This window comes from Petaurus breviceps, unplaced genomic scaffold (assembly GCF_028583685.1).
Source record: "Petaurus breviceps papuanus isolate PSGF00001 unplaced genomic scaffold, PetGlider_PUasm1.0 125, whole genome shotgun sequence".
Classification (NCBI taxonomy): Eukaryota; Metazoa; Chordata; class Mammalia; order Diprotodontia; family Petauridae; genus Petaurus; species Petaurus breviceps.
In genome coordinates, this window is record NW_027185653.1 from 10,149,331 (window position 1) to 10,164,624 (window position 15,294).

At 37.4% G+C, this 15,294-nt stretch overlaps 1 protein-coding gene across 3 annotated transcripts in view; it reads left to right on the plus strand.

Moving 5' to 3' along the window:
- The window catches only part of ACO1 (aconitase 1), a 93,234-nt gene that overhangs the window by 33,933 nt on the left and 44,007 nt on the right, over positions 1-15,294 (plus strand). For all 3 annotated transcript variants that reach the window (XM_069090546.1, XM_069090549.1, XM_069090547.1), the window contains exons 5-9: positions 4,298-4,367; positions 4,470-4,653; positions 6,008-6,147; positions 13,936-14,107; positions 14,912-15,012. In XM_069090546.1, the coding sequence (XP_068946647.1) occupies positions 4,298-4,367; positions 4,470-4,653; positions 6,008-6,147; positions 13,936-14,107; positions 14,912-15,012 (667 nt within the window). The remainder of the gene's footprint in view (positions 1-4,297; positions 4,368-4,469; positions 4,654-6,007; positions 6,148-13,935; positions 14,108-14,911; positions 15,013-15,294) is intronic.

Here is a 15,294-nt window from a genome sequence, read left to right on the forward strand (position 1 = left end):
GAGAGAGAGAGAAAGTCAGAGAGACAGAAAGAGACAGAGAGAATGAATCATTATAGAAATGTTAGTGGTTCAGTTCAACATAACATCCATTTATTTCCGTTTTTTCCATCTCTTTTTATGTATTTTCTTAGGATGATCTCTCTTGGGTCACACATAAAGCTTTCTTTAGGCTCACTTTCCCTTCCCAAGTTTTTTTTTCTGTTTTTTGAGGTAACACTTTTCATAATTTTTTAGTCATCTTCCATGATGTTTTGCAAATGAACTTGCATTTTCAGACATCTCTTGTATTTTTGACTGCCATATATCATGGTAGTGACTATTACACAGCAGTTGAATTTCTGTAAGAAATGGTAATAATTAAGATCAATGTTCTTATTTTTACCCATGTCCAGTTTTCAGAGTCAGCAGATGAAGTCAGTCAGATTATCAGTGTTATAACTATCTTCTCAGCTTGACCTTTTCTTCTAAGTAGGCATTGATTTTGAGCTTTACTCTATCCAGTCAGTGATTGGGCAGAACATAACTGATTCTGAAATAACTCTAGGTTGGTAACCAGTCATTTTCTGAAAAGGTATGGTCAACTCTGCTTTTTGTGATAATTCAAGTCATCCTGTCTGATGATGTCCAACTCTCTTTTCAAAGAAAGTACTTTATTCATTAAATTCACATATAAGGTTTCTTGGCATCTGCAAGCCTTTGGCTTTTTTTATTCTTACCCCATATTTTCTGAAATATTTTTCAGAATTCTCTAGTGTAGTCATCTTGAAATCACAGTGTCAACATATTACTTTCTTTATTGTTTTTTCAAATTCTTAAAAGAATTCCTCAAGTTCTTCATCCTTTATAAAGGTTGTGTAACCTACAGTGATCTTTATGGTGATCAATTTGCTTATGTTAATCATGATTACTTTAGGGTAAGATGACCAGGTATCCCAAAAAATGTTGCCTGTTGTGTCAGAGTGCACAATGAAGCCAACTCAGTTCCCTAAAAAGAACATGTGAGCCATCCTTCTATTTAGTAGCAGCTTCCCTATGTCTTCTGATTTTACCTATAATGGAAAAGGAAAAGGACTAGATCTTGATTTCATTGGTATAGGGAACTCCCAGGTGAGTAATATTCCTCTACCAATGTAAGTTAGCCTCTTTTCTGCAACTTACAGACTAAAAGACTTTCCTGCAGCACTGAAAGGTCAATTCAGGCCTTCCTGGCTTTGAAGATAGCTTCCTAGTCATGATGCATCACTGCATTTTTCCATGTATAATGAGAATGTCAATATGAATGTGGTTTAATTCCTCCATTAATACGTTAACTCACTGTTAGTCAGACAAAGATCTCACCTTAAGAGTTGCAAGAGTTAAATTAATATTTGAGGGTGGCCCTAAAACTTCAAGTCCCAGCATCTTCTGCTTGCCCCACTCCACCCGCATACCTTTCCCACCATTAGGAAAGCAAAATGGGTCTTTGTGGGATTTGAAAATCATTTTGTATTTTTCTGTGCCAGTTGGCACAGAGGTAGTTAATGAGTGATTAGAGAGTTGGTCTCAAAGTTTGGAATACCTGCCTTCAAATCTGACTTCTGACACTTCTGTCTGTTTGGTCTTGAGCTAGTCATTCATTTAATCTCTCATGCTCTAGACAATTCTTTAAAACCTTGAATTGCAGAAAAGATTGAGAGAGCTTTATACTGGTAGAGGGAGCTTCTTCACCCTGGAGATTTCTGTATCTGAAAAACCACAGATCCATTCCCTATTCTTTGGGTCAGCATGACAAAAATATTCTTCACCTAATGGCCAGCCTTTTGAAGTTGTTTGACCCATAGCAATCTGTCACTAAGAACATATTAATGTAATTATATATATATAATGTAATATGTATGATCATAAGACATCTGTGATGCTAAGCTGCATCAGATCATAGACCTTCAAAGGTGGAAGAGTCTTTAACAAGATACAATATTTATATAATATATAATAATGTTAATATGATCTATATAGAGAGTCTGACTGACATTTGCATAGTGCTTTGAGCTTTGCAAAGCATTTTACATAGATTCTCATTTGACCCTTAGAGTAATCCTACGAGTAAAATGTATTAGCCTGATTTTGCTGATGAAGTTGAGGATGAGAAAGTTTTAAGTGACTTGCCCAGGGTCACTCAACCAATAAGTGTGTGAGGATGGGATTTTAACTGTTGTTTATCCTTTGTTCTGAACGAGGACCATGACATCACAAAGGTGATGCCATGACTTGCAATGGAATTGAATTGAAGTGAGGGAGGACTGTGCAAAGTCACCAACTGCATTTTCTCCTCCAGAGCCATCTGGGTCCAGTGGCAAAATATAGATCAGGATGACTAGACATGGCGCCTTAATTAAAATATTTCTGATTCCATGTCTAGCATTCTACCCTCTATCCCATGGTCTCTTTCCAATTATAATACAAAGTAATATGAGGTAAGTCCCACTCTGACTTCACATGCTCCAAGAAGCCTTCCTTGATCTTCCTCAACTTGATGAGGATTTTTCCCCTCCTTGGATCTCATGTAACACTTTGTACTCAGTCTACAGGAGATTTAAAGGGGAAGAAAAACTCCTGGAAGCAATAGTAAACAGTTTTGCTTGATGTGAAGAGATCAAGGATTAGGAACACTGAAAAAAAGACCAGTATATTAGACAATTAAAAAGTTACTAAAGAGCCATGAGAAAGAAGTTTCAGTAGAGTAGCAGAGATAGAAATCAGATTGCAAGTGGGTGAAAAATGAAGAGATGTATAGAAATGGCACTGTTATACATAGGCAACTTTTGGTGACAAGTGTAATTGTTCAGCCACCAAAAGGAACTAAGAAAAAGGGTGAATTCAAAAGAAAAAATTTTAGGACTGGGAAAATCTAAGCAAGTATTTTTTTTTGCTTTTTGGAGGGCAATTGGGGTTAAATAACTTGCCCAAGATTACACGACTAGTATCTAAGCAGGTATTTAGGTAAATAGGAAGAAGCCAGTGATGATGGAAAGATTACAGTTGCAAGACAAGGTGGTTCTTGAAACAAAGTCCTGGTAGAGACAGAAAGGATTCAAATCAAGAGCATGAACCAAAAGGGATTTACCATAACTAGAGGGATAAGGGGTACCTGTACTTCTGGAGACAGAAGAGATTAAATAGAGCACGATGCCAAAAAAGTTGAGGGAACTTCTGTCAGGTGTCCTAATTATTATCAGTAAAGTCGAATGCCAAGTCTGCTGCATAGTAGTAATTGGGGACTTGAAAAGAGAGAGAAAAGTTTGGAGAAGTCCCTAAATAGGGAGTCAGAAAGTAGAAGAGTACTGCTAAATGCATCAGATCATAGAACTTTAATGCTAGAAGGGTCCTTAGCAATAATTTAATCCAAATCACTCATTTTACAAATGACTGAACTGAGAGAGAAATGAAGTGAAGTGATTTGCCTTTGATCACAGAAATAGACTGGAAGAACTGGGAATGGAATGAAAGACAAGCCTCCTGACCTTCAATCTGCCATTCCTTCCTCTTTTCCCTCCATCCTTTCTTCTATCTCCCTCCTTCTTACCTTCTCTCCTTCCTTTCTTCTCTCTGTCTTTGCCTTCCTCCTTCCTTTGTTCTTTTCTTCTCTCTCTCTCTGTCTCCCTTTTGCTCTCTCCTTCCCTCCCACTTTCTTTTTTACCTTGGGAGGGAGTGAGAAAAATGTGGCAAAGAGAAAAAAATAAAATATTTTAAAAATGCTTGATAATAAAGGAATGGGGGAGAGAGCACTCAGTCTCTGGGAAAGCCCTAGAGATAAATAAGAACAGGTCTCTGCAGAAAACATGCACCTGGGAATCATTCCCAGACTGTGATTGGAAAAATCACTTAATATCACTGTCTTATTTTCCCATCCATAAGTATATATGAAATGGCTGTCTGTCGATATCTAATTAGGAATAATTGGCACAGAAAAGAGTTTTTTCCCCTTCATTTCAATATGATATTATTCCTACTGCAGATGTCCTAAGCCTGAGAGTTACCAGGAATAAAATTTCATTGTTAGATTGATCTGACTGTAAACTTAGTTAACATGTATTATCTTTGTTGAATTCTGAGCATCATAGAAATCATGTGAACTACAATATAGCTACTTTTTCTACTTCTTGGGTGATAACACCCTTCCTTTTTTTCTCTGGAGTAAGTATTTTGCTTAACATCTACTAGGACTTTTTTAGATGTAGTAATGTGTGGCGTAAAACCGAATGGTATCAGATTACACTCTCACCTTTATATTTACACATTTGATTCTTCTCTCTGGCAGGCCAGATAGTGCACAAAAGAACCAAGACCTAGAATTTGAAAGGAATAGAGAAAGATTTGAATTTTTAAAGGTAGGAGCGAAACTTGGTTGGATTTTGTTTTTTCTTTTTCAATGTGTGTGGTGTTACGTGTGTATCAGATACTCAGTTTTGTTTCCTTTTTTTTTATTTTAGTGGGGTTCCCAGGCTTTTTACAACATGAGGATTATTCCCCCCGGCTCAGGGATTATCCACCAAGTGAATTTAGAGTACTTGGCAAGAGTGGTATTTGATCAGAATGGGTACTACTATCCAGACAGCCTGGTGGGCACCGATTCACATACCACAATGATTGATGGTTTGGGTGTCCTGGGTTGGGGTAAGTACACTTTCACGTTCTTACCTGTTGCTCACTGGTTTGAAAATAATAACAGCAGGAAGAATTCTCGATCCTTCTTATTCCAGTGTTATCATTTCTAGATCCCACTGACCCTAATACTTATTAAACTCTTACTCTGTCAGACTAAATGTATGAGATACTTTGCAAATTATTAACCCTCTCAGGGCCTGGGCTTAGTAATAGTACTGGCTGTCTTCCAGGGATGAAAATGAAGGCATTAATGACCTCTAATTGGTAGCACAAAAGTTTTGGCATGTGTTTTCCAGTTGTGTGGGGGTAGACTTGCCCTGATTTGTTCACACTGGTTCCATCTGAGTCCACTATGATAAATAAGACATCTAGCTTAGAGATACGGTCTATAGCTGTACATTGTCAAGCAAATTATTGTGCAAAAAGACTGAACGTAGGATCTGGGCTTCAATACAGTGTTCTGACCAAAGCTTAAGTTTCCTGTTTTCTTAATATTTTGACTGATGGTGAGGCAACAGTAATATAGTCCATAGAGAGGTAGCCTCAAAGCCAGGAAGACCAGGGTTCAAGTTCTTCTTCTGACCCCTACTAGCTGTGGGACCAAACAAGTCACTAAACTCTTCAATGCTCTGAGCATTTCTCTAAGATAGCATATCTCTACGGCAACTTGGTAGTAGGTAGGGACTGCCTATTAAAATAATCTAAACTTCTTTGTGTCACAGATAGGTTTTTAGCTGCTCACTTCCCAAGTAAAGGTATAAGTAATAATTAAACTATTTTGCAAATAAACCATATTTTTAAAAAAGGGAATTTTAATTAATATCAATTAATAACACTTATTAATATTTTTATTTATCATGAAATCACATTAATGTTCAAAAAACTTACTTTGATAAGCAATACAAGTCTTAATATATTTTTCAGGATTTCTTACTGTTTATATTTAGTAATGACCAAAAACACAGTGTAAAGATCTGACTCTCATTCCTTTCAGAATAGAGATAGACTGATGGTAGTGATTGCTTCAGATCATGTGGCAAACAGGAGAGAGTGCTCAATGGCAACCACCTGCCAAATTAGATGATTGGCACCATAGTGAATAGTGGAAGGCATGTTAAGCAGGGCAGTTACAAAGCACTCATTGCATCTTTACTTTCTTCTTACATCCTCTACCTTTTTCAAGGATTGCTGGAAATCCTTTGGTAGCTGTAAGCCCCGAGGGCCGTGTGTTGTACAGGCCTGCTCTAAGATGAGAAGGTGCTGACCTGAATTGGTAGAGAGAATTCACATTCACGAATTCCCTATGTGAATAAAAGCACAGATCCAGTCTTTATGCCTGTCTTATTTAAATCATTTATTTCAGGTGTGGGCGGAATAGAAGCAGAAGCTGTCATGCTTGGACAGCCAATCAGCATGGTGCTTCCACAAGTGTTTGGTTACAAGCTGCAGGGAAATCCTGATCCTCTGGTAACTTCCACAGATATAGTGCTGACAATCACCAAGGTAACTGCTTTCATTTTGTAATTTTCAGGATGTAATAATGTTAAACAGTACTATGCTATTGGAGGAGGGAAATAGGAAACAGACCCCTTAAGAATTTATGGAGGCCAAGATGGCGGAGTAGAAGCACGACCCTCCCGCGGCTCCGGCTTCCACCCTCCCCAATCCATGTAAAAAGGGGACTCTAAACAAACTTTGGAGCTGCAGAACCCACAAAATGACACAGAGAAGCTAACCTCCCGCTGAGAACAGCCCGGCAGGCCTGCCGAGCCCAGCCCCACACCGAGGCTTTAGCCCCAGGGCGGGCCTGACCAGCAGCCAGCCAGAGGGACTCCAGATCAGCAGCAGCTGTGGCCATTTCCAGATTTATCAATACATAGATGCGAAGGACAAGTTCTAATAAGGAATAATAGCGGGTGACGGCGAGGTGGCAGGAAGGTGCGGCGGGCACAGGCCAGGAAGGGGCCTGATCAACTCGGAGGGCAAGTCTTCCCACCAACCACAAGGTCCACTACCAGGCCTATCACCAAAGGGCTGGGACTGGAAAGAGCAAGGTAAGAAGCAAATACAGGGGCCCCTATACTGGACAGCAAACACTCCTGGGGCTACCACTTCATAGCCCAGCAATCTTTTTTTTTTTAAAGCCCCTTTCAGGACCTCCAAAGACAAGGATGGCAGAGTGAACCCCACTTGCTCCAAACCCCGCCTCTGACCCTGAAAATATAGTAACTCTTGTCCCAGGGCAAAACCCTCTACAGTAAAGGCTTGGGATCCTAGAGGAAGGGCGTGGCTAGGACACTGCCTCAAAATGGGTAGAAAGCAGACTACAAAGACAAAGACTCTAGAGTCCTACTATCCTCAGAGGGAAGAACCAATCTCAGAGGGAGACACTGTGGACTCCACACCCACAGCTGAGACTTCAACAGGGAATGGATCCCAAGCACAGAAGGCTCTCCTAGATCAGATCAAAAGGAAATTTGAAAGCAAAATGAGAGAGATAGAAGACAAAATGAATAATTCTCTCAAAACGAAATTAGCAGAATTTGAAAAACATTATAATGAGGAAAACATCTCTCTAAAAAGAAAAGTGTATGATATGGCAAAGGAGCTTCAAAAATTAACCAAGGAAAATGATTTGCTAAAAACCAGAATTAAACAAATGGAAACAAATAACTCTATGAGGAACCAAGAATTAGCCAAGCAAAACAACAAAAATGAAAAATTAGAAAAAGAGGTAAAATACCTCAAAGAAAAAATAACTGACCTGGAAAATAGATCCAGGAGAGATAATCTGAGAATCATAGGCCTACCAGAAAATTATGATGAAAAAATGATCCTGGACAACATTCTCCAAGAGCTCGTTAAGGAAAACTGCCCTGAGATACTAGAACCTGAGGGGAAAATAGAAATCGACAGAATCCACTGGACACCTGCTGTAAGAGATCCCAAACTAAAAAATCCTCAAAATGTTGTGGCCAAACTCCAGAACTACCAGATAAAAGAGAAAATACTTCAAGCGGCCAGAAAGAAACAATTCACATATCGAGGGTCCACAGTGAGGATTGCACAGGATTTGTCAGCCTCCACACTGAAAGATCGGAGGCAGTGGAATACAATTTTCAGGAAGGCAAAACAGCTCAGATTACAACCAAGGATCTCATACCCAGCGAGACTGAGCATATTCTTCCAGGCAAAGAGATGGTCATTCAATGAAATAACAGAGTTCCAGACCTTCTTGATAAAAAAGCCAGAACTCAATGGAAAATTCAACCTCCAGAAAGGTAAACAAGGAGAACACACATCATTTTAGAGGGAAAGAGGGGAGGGAGAGGAGCTTCGCATGAGATCTGTTCCTGTCATTCTTGATGCGAAGAAAAAATAGCATACCTCATTAAGTATAACAATATCCTACAGGCAGTAGGAGGGGGAAAGGGTTACAAAAGGGGGGTGGGAGTGATTTGTAGGGAAGGAAGTAGTAAGGGGAAAAGGGGAGGAAAAGGGAGGAGGGCCAAAAAGGGATCACTGAGGGAGGCGGTGGTCAAAAGGAAAACTATTAAGGGGGGGAAGGGAGAAGGGAGGGAAAATACGAACATTAACAGGGGCAGGAATAGGATGAGGGGAAAGAAACAGATAACAATCATAACTATAAATGTGAATGGAATGAACTCTCCTATGAAACGGAGACGGATAGCAGAATGGATTAGAAATCATAATCCTACAATATGCTGTTTACAAGAAACACATTTGAAACAGAGGGATACACACAAGGTAAAGGTAAAAGGTTGGAGTAAAATATATCATGCCTCAGCTAAAGTAAAAAAAGCAGGGGTAGCAATCCTTATCTCAGATAAAGCCAAAGAAAAAATTGACCTAATTAAAAGAGATAAGGAAGGAAACTATATCCTGTTAAAAGGCACCATCGAGAATGAATCAATATCACTACTTAACATATATGCACCAAGTGGTGTAGCATCCAAATTCCTAGAGGTGAAGGTAAAGGAATTAGAGGAACAAATAGATAGCAAAACTATACTAGTGGGAGACCTTAATCTCCCCCTATCTGAACTTGATAAATCCAACCTCAAAATAAACAAGAAAGAAGTTAAGGAAGTGAACAGGATTTTAGAGAGGATAGGTATGATAGATCTCTGGAGAAAACTGAATGGGGATAAAAAGGAATATACTCTCTTCTCAGCAGTTCACTGCACATATTCAAAAATTGACCATGTTCTAGGGCATAAAAACCTCACAATTCTATGCAGTAAGGCAGAAATATTAAACGCATCATTCTCAGATCATGATGCAGTAAAAATTATATGCAATAAAGGGCCAGGGAAAGTTTTATATCCCTGAGTGCATACGTGATTAAATTAGAGAAAAGGGAGCTCAACAAATTGGGCATGCAATTAGAAAACCTAGAAAAAGAACAAATTCAAAATCCCCAATTAAATACTAAACTAGAAATATTGAAGAGTAAAGGAGAGATTAATAAAATCGAAATTAAGAAAACTATTGAACTAATAAATAAAACCAAGAGCTGGTTTTATGAAAAAACCAACAAAATTGATAGACCCTTAGTCAATATGATAAAAAAAAGAAAGAAGAAAACCAAATTATGAGTATCAAAAATGAAAAGGGTGAATCTACCTCCAATGAAGAGGAAATCAAAACAATAATTAGGAATTATTTTTCCCAATTGTATGCACATAAATTTGACAATCTTAGGGAAATGGATGAATATTTAGAAACATACAAGTTGCCCAGATTAACTGAAGAGGAAGTAAATTACTTAATCCCATCTCAGAAAAAGAAATTGAACAAGCCATCAGTCACCTCCCTAGGAAAAAATCTCCAGGGCCAGATGGATTCACTAGTGAATTCTATCAAACATTTAAAGAACAATTGATTCCAATACTCTACAAATTATTTGGGAAAATTAGTGAAGAAGGAGTCCTACCAAATTCTTTTTATGACACAAATATGGTACTGATACCTAAATCAGGAAGAGATAAAACAGAGAAAGAAAATTATAGACCAATCTCCCTCATGAATATAGATGCAAAAATTCTAAATAAAATACTAGCCAAAAGACTACAGCGACTTATCTCAAGAATGATACACTTTGATCAGGTAGGATTTATTCCAGGAATGCAAGGATGGTTTTATATTAGGAAAACCATCAGTATAATTGAGCATATCAACAATTAAACTAGCAGAAACCACATGATCATCTCAATAGATGCAGAAAAGGCTTTTGACAAAGTACAACATCCATTCCTATTAAAAACATTAGAAAGTATAGGAATAAATGGAGGCTTCCTTAAAATAATAGGTAGCATCTATTTAAAGCCATCAGCAAGTATTATATGCAATGGGGAGAAGCTGGAAGCATTTCCCATAAGATCAGGGGTGAAACAAGGGTGTCCACTATCACCCCTCTTATTCAATCTGGTACTAGAAATGTTAGCAGTAGCAATTAGAGAAGAAAAAGAAATCAAAGGAATCAAGTTAGGCAAAGAAAAGACCAAGCTATCACTCTTCGCAGATGATATGATGATATACTTAGAGAATCCTAGAGAATCAAGTAAAAAACTGCTTGAGACAATAAATAAATTTGGCAAAGTTGCAGGATATAAAATAAACCCACATAAATCCTCGGCATTCCTATATATTTCCAATGAAACTCAACAGCAAGAAGTAGAAAGAGAAATCCCATTTAAAGTTACTGTAGACATTATAAAATATTTGGGAATCTACCTGCCAAAACAAACCCAGGACCTGTATGATCATAACTACAAAACACTTTTCACACAAATAAAGTCAGATCTAACTAATTGGAAAAATATCAATTGCTCATGGCTGGGTCAAGCTAATATAATAAAAATGACAATTTTACCTAAATTAAATTATATATTTAGTGCCATACCAATTAATTTACCAAAAAACTACTTTATAGAGTTAGAAAAAATAGTAACAAAATTCATCTGGAAGAATAAACGGTCCAGAATATCAAGGGAATTAATGAAAACAAATGCTAGGGAAGGTGGACTAGCTTTACCAGATTTCAATCTGTACTATAAAGCAGCAGTCATCAAAACTACTTGGTACTGGCTTAGGAATAGAGAAGTGGATCAATGGAATAGATTAGGCACACGAGATTCAGAAGTCAACGACTACAGTTATGTATTGTTTGATAAACCCCCAGACCCTGGTTTTTGGGATAAGAACTCACTGTTTGACAAAAACTGCTGGGAAAACTGGAATATAGTATGGCAGAAACTGGACATAGACCATTATCTAACACCATATACCAAAATCAAGTCTAAATGGGTTCATGATCTAGGTATAAAGGTTGATACTGTAAGCAGTGTGCTAAAACAAGGAATAGTTTACCTATCAGACTTGTGGAGAGGGAATGACTTTATGACAAAACAGGAATTAGAGAACATTATAAAATGTAAAATGGATAATTTTGACTACATGAAATTGAAAAGTTTTTGTACAAATAAAGCCAATGTAACCAAGATTAGGAGGGAGGTGGGAAATTGGGAAAGAATCTTTACAACTTATGTCTCTGACAAAGGACTCATCTCTAAAATATACAGAGAACTGAGTCAAATTTATAAGAATACAAGTCATTCCCCAATTGATAAATGGTCAAAAGATATATGAACAGGCAGTTTTCAGAGAAAGAAATTAAAGCTATCTATAAGCACATGAAGAAATGCTCTAATTCACTATTGATTAGAGAAATGCAAAGCAAAACAACTCTGAGGTACCACATCTCACCAGTTAGATTGGCTAAGATGACAAAACAGGAAAATGACAAATGCTGGAGAGGATGGGGGCAAACTGGAACACTAATGCATTGTTGGTGGAGTTGTGAACTGATCCAGCCTTTCTGGAAAGCAATCTGGAACTATGCCCAAAGGGCTATAAATACTTTCATACCCTTTGATCCAGCAATACCCCTCCTAGGGTTATACCCCAAAGAGATCATAGAAATGGGAGAAAGACCCATATGTACAAAAATGTTTATAGCAGCTCTTTTTGTTGTGGCAAAGAATTGGAAATTAAGGGGGTGTCCATCAATTGGGGAATGGCTGAACAAGTTGTGGTATATGCATGTTATGGAATATTATTGCGCTATAAGAAACGGGGAGCAGGCGGTCTTCATATTTACCTGGAGAGGCTTAAAAGAACTGATGCTGAGTGAGAAGAGTAGAACCAGGAGGAATTTGTACACAATTACAGACACAATGTATGTGTGATGACCAACTTTGATAGACTGGACTCTTCTCAACAATGCAGGGATATAAGTCAATCCCAAAAGACTCATGATGGAGAGAAAAACGTGCATCCAGAGAAAGAACTAGAAAGAACTAAATTTATATCCAGGTGGCAGCAAAATACCTGATCTTTTTCGTTCTCTTATTGGATTTTATGTCCTCTTTACCATTTTTCATTCCAGCTGGTACAATCCATCCTTATAACCTGGCCATTGTATAATGTGAAAATATTTACAGATCCTATACTTGATTACAAGGCGCCATGGGGAGGAGGGTAAGGAGGGGGACAAAATGTGAAATTCAAGGAATTGTGGAATTGAATCCTGTAAACTAAAAGGAAACAAACAAATTAATAAATTAAAAATTGAATTAAAAAAAAGAATTTATGGAAACCATGGGCATATATAGGATTGGAGAATATTCTGGGACTGAGTAGTTAAACTTCAGATTAATTGCTGTATTAATTTCATGATACCTCTGCTTCATAGTTCTTTTTAAATTATAGCTGCCAAGTAAGTTTCAGGTATATTTCTGAAGAAAATATCTGATTTTTATAGTACTTCTTATGTTCTGACATGGGTTATTTTGCAGTGTCCAACAAATTTTACATTTGAAATTATTGAAAATTGAAAATACACTAGGTTCTTCATAAAGGATCTCAGAGGACTTCCTTTTTAGGAGAGCAGGGCTATTTACCATGTGAAAAGAAGATAGATTATATTTGAAAGACTTTTCCTAGAAGAATGATTGATAATTATGTAATTTGCTTTCCTCATGCACATTATGGAGACTTAGGATGTTTTGGAAGTTGATGATGTTTATTTTTTTAAATGCCTCTTATTTTTGAGTTAAACTTATTGGAGGATAACATTTCAAAATCTACTTTCTCTGCCAACTGTCTTGTCATGTTGAATGATTCTGTAGTCTAGCAAATTTGCTCAAAGTGACATTTCAGGTGCTGGCATCGCTGAAATTTTTTTTTCTTTTACTGAAACAGAGAACAATAATTTTCTGAGTCTGGTATAAATGTTTTAGAGGGAGATTTCAGAGATGTAAGCAGCTCCCAGTGTGGAGACTCCTCTCTCTTCCCCCACCCAAGCAAACTAATAACTCAGTTTCAACTTAGAACTTTTGAGTTGCCTTAGGTAGTGAGGGGTTAAGAGACTTGACCATAGTCATGGAAGTATGTGTCAGATTCAAAATTTAAACCTCAGCCTTATGACTCCATGTCTGACCTTCCTTGTCTATGGATTACTTTTCCATTCTGTACAAAGGAAGCTTAGGTAAAGATTCCTTTGTGTAAATTATTCTTAGGGAAATACAATTGAGGAGGAAACTGGTGTAATGAAAAGAATCAGCAAATTTTGCTATGACACATTTAGATAAAAACCTTTAATGGTAAGGTGTTGGTAACTTATTGTGGAATTGTATAGTTATGCCAAAGTGAATCAGATTGATTTTTTTTTTTAATTTTAGCCTGGTCTTAGATTCATAATAATTTCTTTTTGAAGTCTTGGAAATAAAACAGTCACCTACTTATTCAGAACAAGGAGAAATTTATTTTGAATGAATAGAGAAGAATTTAATTCATTTTTACTCCCACAAATTTTCACAAGGAAAAGTATAGGCTGATTTAATTCCTTTGAAAATACTGTGTGAGGGGTGGCTAGGTGCCACAGTGAATAGAGCACTGGCCCTGGAGTCAGGAGGACCTGAGTTCAAATGTGGCCTCAGACACTTAACACTTACTAGCCATGTGACCTTGGGCAAGTCACTTAACCCCGATTGCCCTTTATCACCCCCCTCCAAAGAAGCAAAAAAATAAAATACTCTGTGAGTTTATTTTTATTTGTAGTGTTTACCTTCAGGGATGGTTTATGGGAACACATTTTTTTGTCTTACCCACTGGCACATGAATATGTACCTACATTGTTGTGCTTTTACATAATTTAATAAAGGATTCAAATGATCTAGGATTTTTTTTTGTCATTTCTGCTATTAGCACCTTCGCCAGGTTGGTGTAGTGGGCAAATTTGTTGAGTTCTTTGGACCAGGGGTAGCCCAGTTGTCCATTGCTGACCGAGCCACCATTGCCAACATGTGTCCTGAGTATGGTGCAACTGCTGCATTTTTCCCAGTGGATGAAGTTAGTATCAAGTACCTCATCCAAACTGGTAAGTGGAAAGTGAAAGATCTTTCTAGAAAGTGAATGCCCAGTTTAATAAAGAGTAGAACCTAAAGTTGTTTCCAGGTCTGTCTCTGCTTCTTTTACAAATATGTGACTATTGAAGCTTCCTTTTTTCTTCACGTTCACTGCATAACAGTAGTGAAGTGTTTGAGGGGTCAAGGGATAAAAGCAATATTTTCTAAAGTTTAGAAAGTGACTTGGAATCAATGAATATTGTGATGAGAGGATGTTTACCAAAAAAATTTTTGGCCTCAAAAATTAGAGTAAAGATGATCATTTCTATAAGGCTAAATTGTTTTAACATAGTCAGGACCATAAAAGACCATTTGTGAATTTTTGCCTTTCCATTGGCTTCCCTCCTTCCCCAGGCCTAGACTGCTCTTCCTTTTAACCTCACCTCCTGATTTTTCTACTTTCTTCAAGACCCACCTTCAACAAGAGGCCTTTCCCAGTCTCCTCCCTCAACCACCATTGCTCCTGGTCAGATCTCACATATACCTCAAATCTCTTACATGTACATAGTTATCTGTATGTTGTCTCTCCCATTAGTACGTGAGCTCCATGAAGGTTGGGGTCATGTTTTGACTTTCTTTGTATCTCCTGGTTCAGCAGGTACACAGTAAACACTTAATAAATGCTTGTTGATTGACTGGCTTTTTGAAGAGAACATTCAATCACTAGCATTTCTCTACAGCTTTATATTTATTGGTGAATTCACACATTTACAGCCTTGTCTAGGATGTATTAAGTCTGTTGATTTTAATTCCTTAAATTACCTTAATCCCTTTAGGCCGTGATGAAAAAAAAGTTAAGAATGTTCAGAAGTACCTTCAAAGTGTAGGAATGTTCAGAGACTTCAGTGATTCATCTCAAGACCCAGATTTTACCCAGGTATGAAAATAATTGCCATTAAATGCAGTTTCAAGGAATTTGATTTACAGTACTTTCTTTTTATTTGTGGTAAATGTGTAAGATATTAGACAGTGACTAAAAGCACAAATGAATTATAAATGTCTATAAAATAATGAGTGGAAACATACATGGAAAATTGTGCCATGTCTTTTGAAAATGAACATAGTGCTCCCTTTAAGAATCATCCCTGCACTCTTTTTTTTTTTTAAAGGCAGTTGGGGTTAAGCAACTTGCCCAAGGTTACACAGACAGTTGTGTGTG